Source organism: Polyodon spathula, chromosome 20, assembly GCF_017654505.1.
Source record: "Polyodon spathula isolate WHYD16114869_AA chromosome 20, ASM1765450v1, whole genome shotgun sequence".
NCBI classification, from domain to species: Eukaryota; Metazoa; Chordata; class Actinopteri; order Acipenseriformes; family Polyodontidae; genus Polyodon; species Polyodon spathula.
Genome location: NC_054553.1, coordinates 5,357,250 through 5,372,295, shown reverse-complemented (window position 1 = coordinate 5,372,295; position 15,046 = coordinate 5,357,250). Strand labels below are relative to the sequence as shown.

General features: G+C 38.3%; 1 protein-coding gene across 1 annotated transcript in view; it reads right to left on the bottom strand.

The window, feature by feature from the left end:
- The window catches only part of LOC121295178 (protein diaphanous homolog 2-like), a 385,994-nt gene that overhangs the window by 167,427 nt on the left and 203,521 nt on the right, over window positions 1-15,046 (bottom strand). Inside the window, 1 exon segment of the mRNA XM_041219584.1 lies at window positions 1,008-1,109. Coding sequence (XP_041075518.1) covers window positions 1,008-1,109 — 102 coding nt within the window.

The following is a 15,046-nucleotide window of genomic DNA, read 5'->3' as shown; positions in this document are numbered from 1 at the left end:
GATTTCGAATCATCCATATTGTACAGGCAGACATTTTCAAAGCAGCATCATTAGCTTCCTGAGGAATTCGAAGAGAAGCTTTTTTACAAAGTAATCGTTTCTAACAAACAGCACCAGCTTGGACAGACCGGAAATGCTGATCCGACCCCCGTATTTTTCGACATGCTAAGTAATACCACAGTTCACAAATTTGGAGAAAAACAGGTTCTGACTGTTGTGTTTGCAATGCAGTTAATGCTGTTGTGGTTGCTGGGTTACCTGTTGTTGCCAGGATGCGTGATGCTGTAAGTGAGTGAGAGGCATGTGTAAGACTGAGACAACGACTTACCTATTATCAGTGCGCAGCACAATAAACAAGCTCTGTGGTTAACCTACAACAACACTGTTTCGAGCCAGTTTTGTACAACACAACAGCGTTATTTAATACATATTTGTATCTTTGTGAATGCATATTTATTTGATGTTGCATTGTTTCTTCAAATTGAGGGTGGTAAATTTGGGCTGCATCTTAAATTTGAGGGTGTCTTAAATTCAAAGGAATACTGTAATACCCAAATGTTTCTGTTCTCCTTCAGAAGTAATTATGCAAGTGTTTGTTATATATTGCATTTATTCTTTAGGAAACTCCCTTCCGTTTCCACGTGTTGTGTGAATTCATAATTAAATGTTTATATATATATATATATATATATATATATATATATATTTATATATATATATATATATATATATATATATATATATATATATATATATATATATGTGTGTGTGTGTGTGTATATATATATATATATATATATATATATATACATACACACACACACCTTTAGAACACATATAATTCTAGTGTTGAAATACTTTTTCGAGTTCAACAGTACACTATATATCAATGATCTAAGGGAGGGTGCTGGGTTTATTTCACTCTACAAACTACTTGTCCATGTGTGATATAACTACAGCACTCCACGAATGTTCATGGATTCTCTCTCTCTCTCAGGAATACCTACACAGGTTTTGGGCTGTTTTGGGGTCCAGAATGCGCAGTTCCTTCACTTTTTTCTTTATCTGTGGAGCCCTGGAATCATCTGGCTCATCCAAATCCTTTTTCACTGGAAAAAAATAAAATAAACTGTTGTAATAATCAATATCTTACAATTTAAAATTGTTCACCCCTGGACAATAAATTATGGAGCATTTTGCACCACCAAACGACATGAGTGACTCCCTATTTTTAAAGTAATTATACCATTAACAGCCAATGAGAAATGCCAGAACTCCATTTGCTTCCCTGTGCTCATCTAAAAAGTGAAAACAGGGTTACACTACAGTAATGGAATGCAATGACATGCTGTATAAATGTCAGCTCTTTAAACTTCAATAATTTGCTCTCACCAGTAGAAATCACAGTAAATTCCAGGGAACCTTTCCCGCAATATTGGAAATAGTGTCTCTGCTAATACTGATAAAAGCACTCCAGGTACAAACACTGCAACACAGTGATGTATCTTGCCCCACTCATCCAAATAACCATAATCTACTGAGTATAACATTTAACTTGTTCGGACAGGGTTAGACGTGGCTTGTGGCATTTTACTCCCTGTAGTACCAGCAGAACATTAATTAGAACATTTCTTCGACTCAACTCCCTTAAACATGCATTTCTGTACCATTTTGCCACACAAACCCCGATTACCCCAATGCACTTTTCAATACATGTACAACAGATTGCTCTACAAACCCTGGTAATTGCATGCTTGCAGTGCAAGTAAACTGAACCATTTTCCATGGCAAACCCAGATAACTCCCTGTATTTGTTTAATCTGTGCACTACTACAGGTATTAATTCCTGCTAGGCTGCTCACACTGTATATAGACAAATGCAAAACATAATAAATTACTAAAAACAGCCTTTGTAGACGTATGCAACTGCCTTAAACTAGAGGATTTCCATGGGTCACTTCATATTCAGAGGCTGGGGAAGCAAGACGCTACATCCATGACATACCTAGACTCACAGCAAGAAGCAAATGCTTAGGGGATTAGGTGTCATATTCACCCTTTCATTTACACAAACACACAAACTGTAATCTGATAACAATATCACTTGTAATGGCTGGCAGAGCCATCCTGGCAGCATCGTTGCTACAGTACAGTTAACTGCATCCATCTGTACGGTGTGCCTGACGCAGAAAGAGAGAGACACGCTTCTATTGGACCAGCTGGATCCCTCTGCTTTATGGGCAAAGCAAGCAACCACACATACTGTTCACACTCCATTCTAGAATTACAACATTAAAACTGCATTGCTGTCACGTGGAGAGCTTTGACAAAAGTTTAAACTAAGGGGGTGGCGGGGGAGCAAAGTCACTTGGCTACTTTGTGCAGCTGTGGGAAAAACAAATCACAGCCCAGCACAGTGAAATCAGACTATGGGTAACGCGATCCTAGCACTACCACCAAGGGTCATTGTGGGGGCTATATCACAAGCCTTAATTGTTATTGCATTAAATACTGCAATATCCGCTGAGGTGGCAGCCTCCTTAAATTCATTTGGGAATTGTCTTCCACAGCAGCAGTGCAGAGCGGCCAACTGAATATTATAAAATGAAACAATATGTAGTGTCACAATTTTACTTAAAGATACTGTAAGCAGTTCTTATTTTAGGGACTAGTCTTCAATATATTTATGGATATATAAATAGAGCGAGAATATGAGACGCTCTAGTATGTACTTAATAAACAGATATCTATTATAATCAAATTCCACAACATTTTACCTCCTGTTTCTCAATGCCTGTCTGGAGCCAGGCTTTAAGCTTTATGCTCGCAATTTCTCTAAAGGAATTAAAGCCGGCATATCTCACTGCAATGACCTTATTGTTTTTTGTTGTCAAACCTTGTTCCTCCCCCACCCCCAAACATAATCTGTATGTATTACAAGTAGCGGAAATTATTGTGTTATCATAGTAATCCTTAAGAGATATAGAGGATGCTGGTTGATTAAGCACAAAACCCACATTAATACCGTACATGCTGAATTAGAGCCCGTATGATTGGCACAATTCATAACGCTGTGTTGGTCCAGGAGTTACCTGGCTGGTATGATTTTCAGTCATGCAAATCACTGCTTATGTTTCGTTCCTTTGTTCTACTTTTGTCTTTGGGAGTTTCCAATAACTTAGCAAGCAATCAAGATACTTAAATATACAAACAATCAATCAAATAAATAAATAAATATTGTAATCATACTGCAAGGAAGCCTCCCATGTGTATATCATGACATTTTGTGGTTGTGGTAAAGAGAGATTATTCAGATAATCAGATGACCTCCTAAGTCACTGAGGAGTTAAGCCTGTATCACTTCTGGGAGAACCTGCGTGTCCCAATGCTAATCACCATAACTTCTCTATTTATTTTAGCCCAAGGTAATAATCTCTAAGGAAATCCAGTACAAACAACCTGAGCAGCCTACTTAAAGTAACAAATCAAAGAGGCAACTTCTCCCTAAACCATGATATAATAAATGGCACCAGTATTTTCTGTTTAGTCTCTACTATGGTTTATCCTTATACTAGGTCACTGTAACATTTGGGACTGTTCTGAAATAATCATCTACAAATAGCAGTGTTATTGCTGCCATCCCTGTACATCCACCGTCAATAGAAAACAATATATTGCATCTCATTACTCATTATTGTAGATCAGTAGATTTTACATGTTACCTCAGGTGTATTGTATGCTTACAGGCAATGCATCACAGGTGAAGAGTTTTTTGGGTGCACACGTTATTTATTCATTTATTTTAAATGATGGCATTTCATTACATAATGAGTAACACAGATTAAAGAAAAACAAAATCATAGTCCATCATGAACCACAACAACAAAAGTCAGACCCAGCAGGCAGACAGGTTGCTTTTCCAGCTTGTTGCCAATAACAGTTTTTAGGTTTCAGATTTCAGTGCTGTAAAACACTGTTGAGAAGAACTCGAGATCGGATCTGTCTGGTACTGCGGGAAGAGACAAGACGAGGACTGCAGAGAGACTGTTGAATTTGACGGGTCTTTTTTACTTAAATGACTAATGTTAAAGCCGCTGGTAATATTTGGTACATCTTTTTTTAATGTCTATACCTTCCTCTCTTCCTGTAGCCTTATAAACCCTGAGGCACAGACAATTAGTAAAAGAAACCCAGAAACTAAAAGTATAAAGATAACATCAAGCTGCAGGCTTAATGAGACTGGGGTGTGTATGCTGAGACCTGTCTGGGGCAATGGGAAACACAACTGTGAAGCTGATTAGACCTAACCACGTCTACAGTGCAACCCACAGCTGCATCAAAACTGTGATTCGCCCCTTCCGCAGCAAACTTGGACAGCAGGGGCTGCTGACAGACAGAACGCTTTACAAGTGTCAAAGCTTCCCTTTATCTTTTCACAAACAGCACTTCATTTATTTGCTTTTTTGTCTCAAATATTGATGATCTAAATGGTAACTGATCTAAATGGTGACAGATCAACAGTGGCATTCTTTAAATCACTAAAGAAGATCCTCCCTAGTGTTTACTTTATTTTTACAGACAGAATATTAACGCTTTCCTAATTACACCAGTGGAAGTATAGATGTAATTTTCTGTTTAGATCAATTGAACAGAACACCCTCCCCCAAAAAGACTGCATAAAAGACAAATTTACTTAGGCTTTTTAATGCATCTCAGTGAATTGTGTTTATGGATTTTTAGCCTAAATATACTTGTCATGGGTTTCAATAATCTCTCCCCTCTCTCACATAAAACGTTAATATGAAATATGAAAACATATAAAAAGTGTTGGGTTAGAACATGAAGGGAAAGATAGAGATTTATAAATCATTATTCATACATTTCAAACAAGAATTGGGCATAACATTAATATGAAATACTAGCTGCGTTTATACTAGTCATAAAGACTGTGATCATGATAATGACACTGATGATAAAGACACTACACATAATAAAACACTTGCATTTATTGTTAATGGCCCTGCTATTTTATACAGAATGTGGTCCAGTAACATCTCTGACTGAAGCACCTCCGCCAATTACATTGTTCTGTGGAGTTATCACATTTCCCGCCAGTTTGAAAAACACTTTGAACAGCTTTTTCTTTTTTAAATAATATTTCCTGTGGAACTACAGAGGTCTTTTAATTCTGAGTTTAGCTATTCACACGTCCCTTGACAATTGCAGCATATAATTTCCTGGTCAGCTCAAACAAATGTTATTTGCGCAATCTAAAGCTGAAATAAGCTACAAACATGTTTTTACTCAACAACATGGCTTAAACCCAGTATCCTAACCTCAATTAAAAAAAAAAAAAAAAAGAAAATCAGGAAATATATCAGTCTCAAAGGTGGCCCACAACAATCAGCAAGATTAACTCCTACTGCCCATATTTTGTATTTCCTGCTTGCACCTGGGCCTGTACCACTCACAGCACCCTCAGACATTCTTAAACACTTCAGTCACAAGCCTTCATCACCTCAAATCAATTGAAAAATATCTGACAGTGTGTATGTTCCTGTGAAGCGTGCTGGTGTAGCACCACAGCTTCTCATCGCACACTGAGGTTCTAGAAACTCTAATTTAAAAAAAAAAAAAAAAATAATATTGCTTATACTTCAGCTATTCCCCATCCAGGCCTCTTATTATAACTCTGTTCTCAGTGAAATTTTATTCCCAACAAAGTATAGCTGAGTGCATGTCTTTCCAACTGGCAGATAGCAGAAGACCTATTTCTGTTTTAGATTCTTTACTATAGGGAAAGAGCCCTCAAAAACAGCTAAATTCTGGCCTTTCAAACCAATTTATTGCAAGCTTCAAGCATTTTGTTGTCATGATAATCTTCTATAATGAAGGGTTTGCCCCTTATTTGTTTACTTGCCACGTGCAATTATTAGCAATATTAACTGTTCACACAGATGACTTATCCTGCTCTTGTTAATCAAAAAACATATTGATCACATCAGCCTCTCTGTCTATCGCATAACTTGAGCTTGAATGTTCAAACACTACTGCTAAATGAAGGAATGCTGTACATTTCGGAGAACAAGGTTTTTCTTTGATGGCCGTTCATCGTCAAGCAGTAAGTGGTCATACTGGACACACTCCATTGATTAAAAATACAATCAACTCATTTAGCAATTCAGAGATTTGTATTGATGTTTCCCATTCTATTTACGTTGATGTATTCACTGGTCTAACCGAGACATAATGTAGTAGCACTGGGTATATGCCAAGCATGCTACAATTAGGCCAATTTAATGGACAGCTCTAAAACAGGATCTTTAGATGTAAGCCCCCACTGCATAACATCAAGAAGCAAATTGCCGGGGTCTTGTTAATTTCATCATGGGTGGAACTGAGGGAATGAGTTCTTGGAGATTAGGGGACTACAGAGGATACGAAAGACACAGAGATATAATTGAAAAAATATTTCACTAAAGGAAGTCATCTGGCCTGACTGCTGTTTTTTGTGTGCATTTTGGACGAGCAGCGAGCCATGGGGAATCGAGATTAGAAATATTGAACGCAGTACACACACAGGTTCAAATCATCTATTGGACTCAATTCTTTCAGCGGGGGCTTTTAAATGTAATATGTCCCTGTAGGGTAAAATAAAAACATACATACCACACAGTGATAGAAAACTAAACATATCCATATGTTTACTGCTGGAACATGATATCCTGATGGAGCCGAGCGAAAAAAACAGTCAATATATATTGTATGCGGGTTAAAATGGTAAATGTGATACTATATACCCTGGCCTACCTAATAAGTAGAAACATGTGCTCCTCTGTGGTGCTGGAGAGATGTGTGGTCTATTTTATGCCACTCTGACTGATGATGTATTCCAGAATAGGTAGTTATCAAAAGACTATTTTAATGAGGAAGCCGTGGTACCCCAAAACGTATCCATTTTCTACAAATGACATGTGTGGAATGCACCGTCCATTTAATGCCAATTTTACCTCTTTGCTCACTAAATACCTTGGTCTGCCTGCACAGAACAGATACTGAAGTACCGGAAACGAAGCCCCAGCACCACAGACCTGCAGATGTATACTTGTTTTGAAGGTCAGAGTATGTGTTAAGAGAAATGTCAGAGCATCATACAGGGTTGAGGGACTGCAGATACATTACTTCCTCAGAACTATCAATCCCTAGAATGTGGAATATGACATCATAAATGGATCCTATATCTTTTTGTTCCACATGACCCGTGCACAAACTCAGCAAAGCTAAACCACAGGAGACCCGAGACTATCTTTATAGTTGCACGGTGTCTTTGTAAGATGATGGTATTTTTTTTAATCCCTCATTTTCAGATACACTGGTAATTGAAGAAGGCTAATTTAATGCAATGCTATTAGGCTCCTGATAAATCACTGGGAAGCATGCTCTTACTGGGTCAATAACACTGCCATAGGCAAGATATCTTGCTGCAGTTACCCACTGCAATATTATTTAAATACCCTTATGATAGGAAAGCTTACATTTAAAATCAACTTATTGATTCACAGATCATCCACCAACTTAATTGAAATCTATCGCACATATTTCTATCAGGAGGTAGATTTACTGTCCCAGGTTAATTTTATGCACAGGATTTGGAAAAGGCCACCGGTAGCTCCAGGTGATATTAAGGGGCCATGCTTTACGAATCTGAATCTGAGACTGGGTAGGCGGAAGGGTTGTATTAAAAAAATAAAGTTGGTTTGAACAGAAAGAGGACATGGTGCTATAATGACGGTAGTGTAATAGAGCGCTTAATGGATCTCTGCAAATGGTCAATTAAAACAAAACACAAGCAGTACTAAAGGTTAACACCATTTTACAGAGACATTAAACATACAAGCTAATCTGGTTACAGACCCAGTACATCCCTAGACAAACAATAGTGATCAACTGGCGCCATACAGCGTTGCAGCTTTAACACCCACACCACCTTCTCGTGATAAACACAGGGTAGTGTTTTATTATTCTCAATGTCTGAACTGTTTACTTCTACCAGTTTAATGATGATTGAGGTCAGGTGCACTACTCCTGAAAATCTTATGTCCACTCTGGCATATAGTTCTTCTGTAAATGGGACTTTTAATTCTAAGAGAGAGACTAAAGATATAAGTGGACTGTGGCCATGTTTGTGGTTTATGGAAGAGGATTTAACCACTGGCCTATTTATTTATTTATTTATTTATTTTTACAAAGATGTTCCCAAAATTCAGCATACACCTTTTGACGAGAGCTCAGCACCCCAATCAGAGGACTGAATCTGTCTGTAGATGACAGCTGCTACATGATTTTGTTTTTTATCAATTTCATGTGCATGTCAGTGCATGGTTCCGAAGCAGAATCCTACAGTAAGAGGCACGAGAAGGCAGACATGCAGCAGCTCCAGCCCTGCCTTGCTGGGCAGGTTTCATGAAAAAAATAAAACAAGCCGCCAAGCTTCAACTCCATAATGGGACTGCAGCCAAAAACGACATATCTACAGCACTCTTTTCACATCAGAGTAATGACATACAATACACCAGATAAACGCACCTAGAAGAGCTTCATATTACTGGTATAAACACAGCAGCCGAGCCCTTGAGAGAAAGCAACATTAATAACTTTTGAAAACATCGTTTAACAGTGCATTCTAGCTGTGTCAAATTCCACCGACTGACTGAGGCTAAGAGCCAGCATTTTTCTAAGCCTGCAGCCAATTTATTATCTCTTTATAAACCAAAGTTTCTCCCTTCTGTCAATCTGGCACTTGTGCTCCAGACCTGAGAAGTCAAGCATTTCTCTTTCAATCGGTGACAAGAAATTGTTTCTAATTTGACTGGCACGCCTGAATTGACAGGGAGTATGAAGTCCACACAAAATATGCACACAAATTGAATTTGTGTTCTTATAAAAACAAACCACAACAAAAACTGCAGAGCATAACAAAGCAATGAGATAAGAATTGGTACTTAATGTAAAATCTACATTTAGTTCCTGGATTTTTAGGTCAATTGGGCAGATTCTGATTATGAGCTGTGCAAAGCATAGCTTACAAACATATTATTAGAAAAACAAATGTTCAACATTTCACACCCTAGCTTACTGAGATGTCCATAATACATCATGGTGGCTGTTGACAATTCATTTGCATCACTCTCCACCCTGTGATGCTGGTACTGATGGCTGAATACTAAAAACTATTACCTGCAGAAATTGGTTCAAGTCCATATATAGATGCATAATGATGAACGGATACATACCAGTATCTGTTCATCATATTTCAATCAATCAATCAATCAATAATAACAAGAATACCCATAAAACAGTTAAAATGTAACTACTATTAAACACTCAACAGGGCTAAACTTAGAAATACAAAAAGAAACTAAACATGTTGAATGGAAGTCTTTCTCAATGCCTTCAATACACCAACAGCCATTCAGCTGTAGTGCTGGTTCAGATCCTGGTAAGGTTTTGTTTTTAATATACATAATAATTTTTGGTGTCCATTTGGTGGCTTACACATTTGTACATGACAATGACAGTAGAGTAGGTGAACCTAAGACATCTATTAGTATGGGTTATCTCCACCAGAGTGACAGCTCAAATTAACAGTAATCCAGAACTAACTATAGGTCTGTACTCTAACACCACCTACTGGACACATAACATAACTGCTCACTGAGATGAATGAACAAATACTTCCCAAGTACCAACCCCCCCCCCCCCCCCCCCCCCCCCCCCCCTGCAACAAATACTGGATAGAAATCAAGCATTTGTTTTACCATTGGCTCACCAGTCTGGATCCCCAATCACTGCAAATCCTATGGCATAGAATGCCTAATTATGAATTCACAGAAGAGTAAAGACAGATTAATTCAATTGTAATTTTTCTAGCTTTTTCTTCCAAGGCTGCTAACATTTAAATTGCCTTCCTGCCATTTGGCAGAGACGAAGTGCAGCATACTGTCCAGAGTTGGCTTCTACAGCAATAGCACGCTCTCGCCGAGTCATGAGGTTCACACATTGTAATCTTATCCGCAGAGCAGATTAATCATGTTTAACGAAGGCGAGATCCTAAATAGTGATCTTGTGTGAGCGTGCCTGTGTGTGTTGCATATTTCCATTAAAAAAATCAAAGAAAACAAAGAAATAAACAAATCACGTGATCATTTATCTTCATTACAGATGTGACATAGTTTAATTGGGCACATCTATAAGAAGGATAAAACCATATTCCCTATGTACTGCACTCAACACTATTGTATAGGCTTTAAGGTGAAACTGAGCAATATGGGATTTTTCGGAAGAGAATCAGATTTTCCTTACAGACTTTGTAAGTCTTTTTTGAAAAGGTGGGTAAATTTCTACAATTATGCTTGTTTAATCAACCTGTGTAGTGTCTACGGTATATTGCTCACATGGCATTCAAGAAGTGTCTGTTTTGAATGGTATCTGTATACGGTGGAATGATGTTCTGCTACCTGACCAGGCGTGTCTAGAAGGCTCACTCTATGCTCAGCAGTGGCAGTGCCAAGGGTTAACTTCAGATGACTTATGACTCAGATACCTCATTAAATGTATTGTGTAATAGGGTCCCCCTGAGCGGCTCACCTAATAAATGCATAGCCACGCCGTGTGCAAAGCGAGTCATACAGCCAGACGGGTACAGGTTTACGTCTGGCTGTGCGAAGTTGCAGGTCTTCACTGGGGCTTCCAAATGGAGCGTTGTATCAGCTCTAGCGGTTCCGCGGGTTAAGGAGGAAAAACCATCAGGGACTGTTTCTCCTCATCATGCTACAGCAGACCCTACTGGCCAGGTGCCTGATAAGCTCAAGCATACACTTGCTGTGTACAGTAACAATACACAGTACAACTCCACTGAAACACTGAAAGCTGAGCAAGGTGAGGAGGAAATTAAATGATGCACAAACTGTTTTTTTTTTTTCTTTTCCAGGCACTTTGTTCACAACCCCCTTTTTAATAAACTGGGATGAACAGTCTTTTAAACTGGAATGTTTCACTCTTAAAATGAGCCTTGACTTCCTCAAGCTGCTTCATGCTTTCTTTGGACCTATTAGACCTGCGGACCTGTCACGTGCGTCAGAGTTGATTTAAAACATTACAAACTACTGCCCGTTGTGTCCATTAGTTTTGCCTTGCCAGCTTGTTTAAGTATTCCAGAGGAATGCTGCACTGAGGCAGACATCACAGCTGGGATGTAAAGCAGAGATTTGAACACAAACCTCAGACAGCTTGCTGGAATATTGACATCCCAATAGTCTCTATTACTGCTCACCGCCCCGCAAACACAGGGAGAGGGATAAAATACACTGACAGCAAACACATACTCGCTATCTCTCTCCATCTCAGAAAGAAAGACTGTCATCTTTGCAGTATCCGTTGCTGTTTGGGTGCAGCCCTACATATCCTTAACCCTTTACTTATTGATCAATTCCTTTACACACACAGCACCCCGCAGAAAGACCTATGCATGTTTACATGCGGAGTGGCAGTCTAAGAATGTATATAGATCATATTTCTAGAAATTAAAGAAATTGCCAGGAAGACGACCTGAACTGGTAAAAACAGAAAGTAACAGATCTGCAAGTACCGAAGTGATTAGGACAAACTCATCTAACTGGAGGACATTCTCCTGGTTAAACCAGCAGAAGGAATGTAAGTGTTTGCCAACTTTAAATGATTATATGTTTTAGCATATGGAACTACACAGTTTGTTGAGGGATCATGTGAAATATTTCACTCTCACACATTCCCAAGATACTTGTTAGTGGACTGGAAAATGTGATCATAACAAAATCATAACTTCTTCAGTCCTTTAGAATGTGTCAAACTTTTATTTTTATTTTTTTCTGACAGACAAACCCAATGTACTTTGCTCAGTGCCACTGAATGCCACATTGTAAAGAAATATTTAATGTCTGACGGGTATCTATTATAATATCCTGTTTCTCAACATAGGACAATATCTTGTTTGCTGCAAGTTCTAATCATGTCATGCAATGCTGTCAAGGACGTGTTGCCATGTGTGTGTGTGTGTATATATATATATATATATATATATATAAAATACAAGACTGTGAGGTGTCAGCTAAGACACAATGGACTAAATTAACATTTCTTTTTGTTGCCACCGTAAAGTTTACAATCTAACTATAACACAAAAACTAATTATACTTACAACACTGTCGAACTGCTAAAAGTGTACATATACTTGAATTATAAATCACTTTAATGGCAGTAGAGATCCGTTTACTTTTTGTATTCTTATTACAATGATTACTAGACCAGCTGGCTCATTAACATGTTTTTTTTTTTTTATTCTCATTGCTTTGTCACTTGTTGTTACACAGGCAAACCCTACAGGGTTATGTTGTCATTACTGGTGAATGTCTAACCAGTTACAACACAAACAAAAATGACAAGGAGCAAAGAGGCAGACACCACTATCCGTTCTCAAAATTACCTGTGAATTAATACCCAAGAAGTTTCAGTACCCTAAATGAACCATAAAGTATGACAAAGAGATTTCCTCTAACTCTGAAATTATAAAAGGAAAAAAAAAAAGAAAAAAGAAAACCTATCTAAACTTTTCAGCTGCACAGCTCTTGATTAATATGCTCTGCGCACTGCAGACAGCAGGATTCGGGCCTCCCTGGTGTCAGAATGTATATTAATAGTTGCGACACACACACACTCATATCTGAGCCATTTTCTACCCTGCGGCTTATGGAGAGTTTATGGACCTGTTGGTACAATGGCTGGATTACTTTTGGATTTCTCTCTGTATTAAGCAACCCAATAAACCCTGCAACATGACTTTAAGCTTGCCACTAAGTACTCCAGCTTGTCTCGTAATGGCACGGCTTTGGTTCAAATGGATGCACACCATAAAAAATAAAATAAAACAAAAAAATGCAAAAGTTACAATGCTGAGTGTTACATACCGATTCACTTAATTGCAAACTTCGATGAAAGCTTTTATGACTTATAATTTAATTTTTATGTTGTACGTTTTATAGCTGAAAGGATTTCAAATTGGAACAACAGAAAAATATCACCTGTAAAGCACACTGTCATCTTGATTGTATTGCTGCCAAAATCCTGTGTTTGCTCTGGACAGCCCAGTGCTCTTTTTCGACAACCCTATACTGCCCAGTTTTCAGCTTAGTACAGCATCTATTTCTGCTTCATTAAAAACTGAAATCTTTTTAAAGAGAAACAAACACAAATTCCTTTTGAGATGCTGTGGCCGGGCAGAAGCGCTGCTGTTGTAAACAGTGTGTATGGGGGAATGTAAGGTTGGCAGGGATGGGGTTAAATCTGTCCCTGCCAGCAATCACAGGTGTGGCCACTCCCCAATTAGGTAATTGAGTGCTAAATGGGGAGTGGCCACATGTACAAAAGGGAAGGAGTTTGGATCTTTTACACAGCAGTGTATGACTGCTAAATTAAATTAAAATGTATCCAAAGGGGCCGATCACTATAGCTAAACTAGCCTATGTTAAATATGTTTATGGCAGATAACTAGCAATGCTTGCAAATATCATATAATTTTATTTGAAACAGCTTACTTTTTAAATTAGAAATAAAGTAAAAACGATTTATTTTATATGGCATTATCAACAATCGGAAAAGAAAGAGATTGCACAGTTGAGCAAGTGAGATGGTACGTAAATTTTGTTTGAAGGAGCCAGTCAGTCAAGATGCACTTTTGCTGGTCAGTTTAAATGACACAGTCCACAGTTTTGTGCATCTCTTGCTTCAAGTTGTGTTTAACAAGCCATGCTATACTCTCACAGTTCACACACGCTTGCAAATCAGTCCTCCTTCACATCAAGCCACACTACAGAGCTGTCTTTGTAGAGTGCTTAGTGGACCTGTCTGAAGCAAAAACTGCAAGCCAGTTCAGAGGTTGTCAAAAAGTCACCACAGTGGGAGGCTAGCCGGAGACATCAAACACTACCGATAAAGGGGAATGCTTTAATCTCCACCCTCTCGCTTCAGCAATTCATTATATATGACTGCAACTCTCTGCATGGTGTCCGGAAAAAGTATTACACTTAAACAGAATTTGTAATGTAGGGTATCTTGCATATGTGTGTGTATGTGTTGTTTTTGCCTTTTTATTTAATTTACTCATTTTAAAGCTTTAATTCATGCATATTTAAAAACACCAGTTACAGAGGATATAGCATCTGAATGGTAGGCATATCAATACAACAAACGCTTTGAAGCGGAGTTTTCTTTTGAACAATCAAAGAGTGATATTATGCAAGGGCATGCAGAGCTGACAGTGACTCAACACTTTGATAATGTCACTGGTCCCTTGTCCTGTGGGTAATTGACATCAAGTGTGACATTATTTTTTTCATTTTTCAGAAGGACCCTGGCTACCAACTTCAAAACTGGTGTGAAGGCCTGTGATACCCTGAAACAAATCTATTCTGGCTCCCCCGCAGCCTCACAGAAACACGTTGGGAGCTTTCAACTCTTAACCTGAGACTGCTTTAAAAGCAGCCATTGTATAGAGAGAAGGAACGAGACAGCAGCTTGAACCTCTGACTGAAGTTGGAAGCTGATGGGTCTGAGTGCAATAAAGCAGAGTCCTGTTTGTTTGATATCTGGAGTACCGATTACCAAGTCTGTTCCACTCAATGGAGTTTGGATGCCCTTTCAAAAATAAAAAGTATTTTCCCTTTGCTGAACATATATGCATTTCATTGAAAGTTTTTGGCAATCTTCAATGTGTACATTGCACTTGTGAGATTTTCACACAAATTAAATGTTAAAACAGACATGCTATTTATTTTCCAATACATTGTATTTCATGTTCAACGCAGGACTGGGACTAAAGGGCTTTTACAAGCTCTCTGTCTCTCTCTCTCATATATATCACGCATGTTATCCAAGGACAAGGCGCATGCTAGTTAATCTCATATTTATCAATCACAATAAAGCACAACTTAAAGCATAAAGTGTAAGTTAGCAC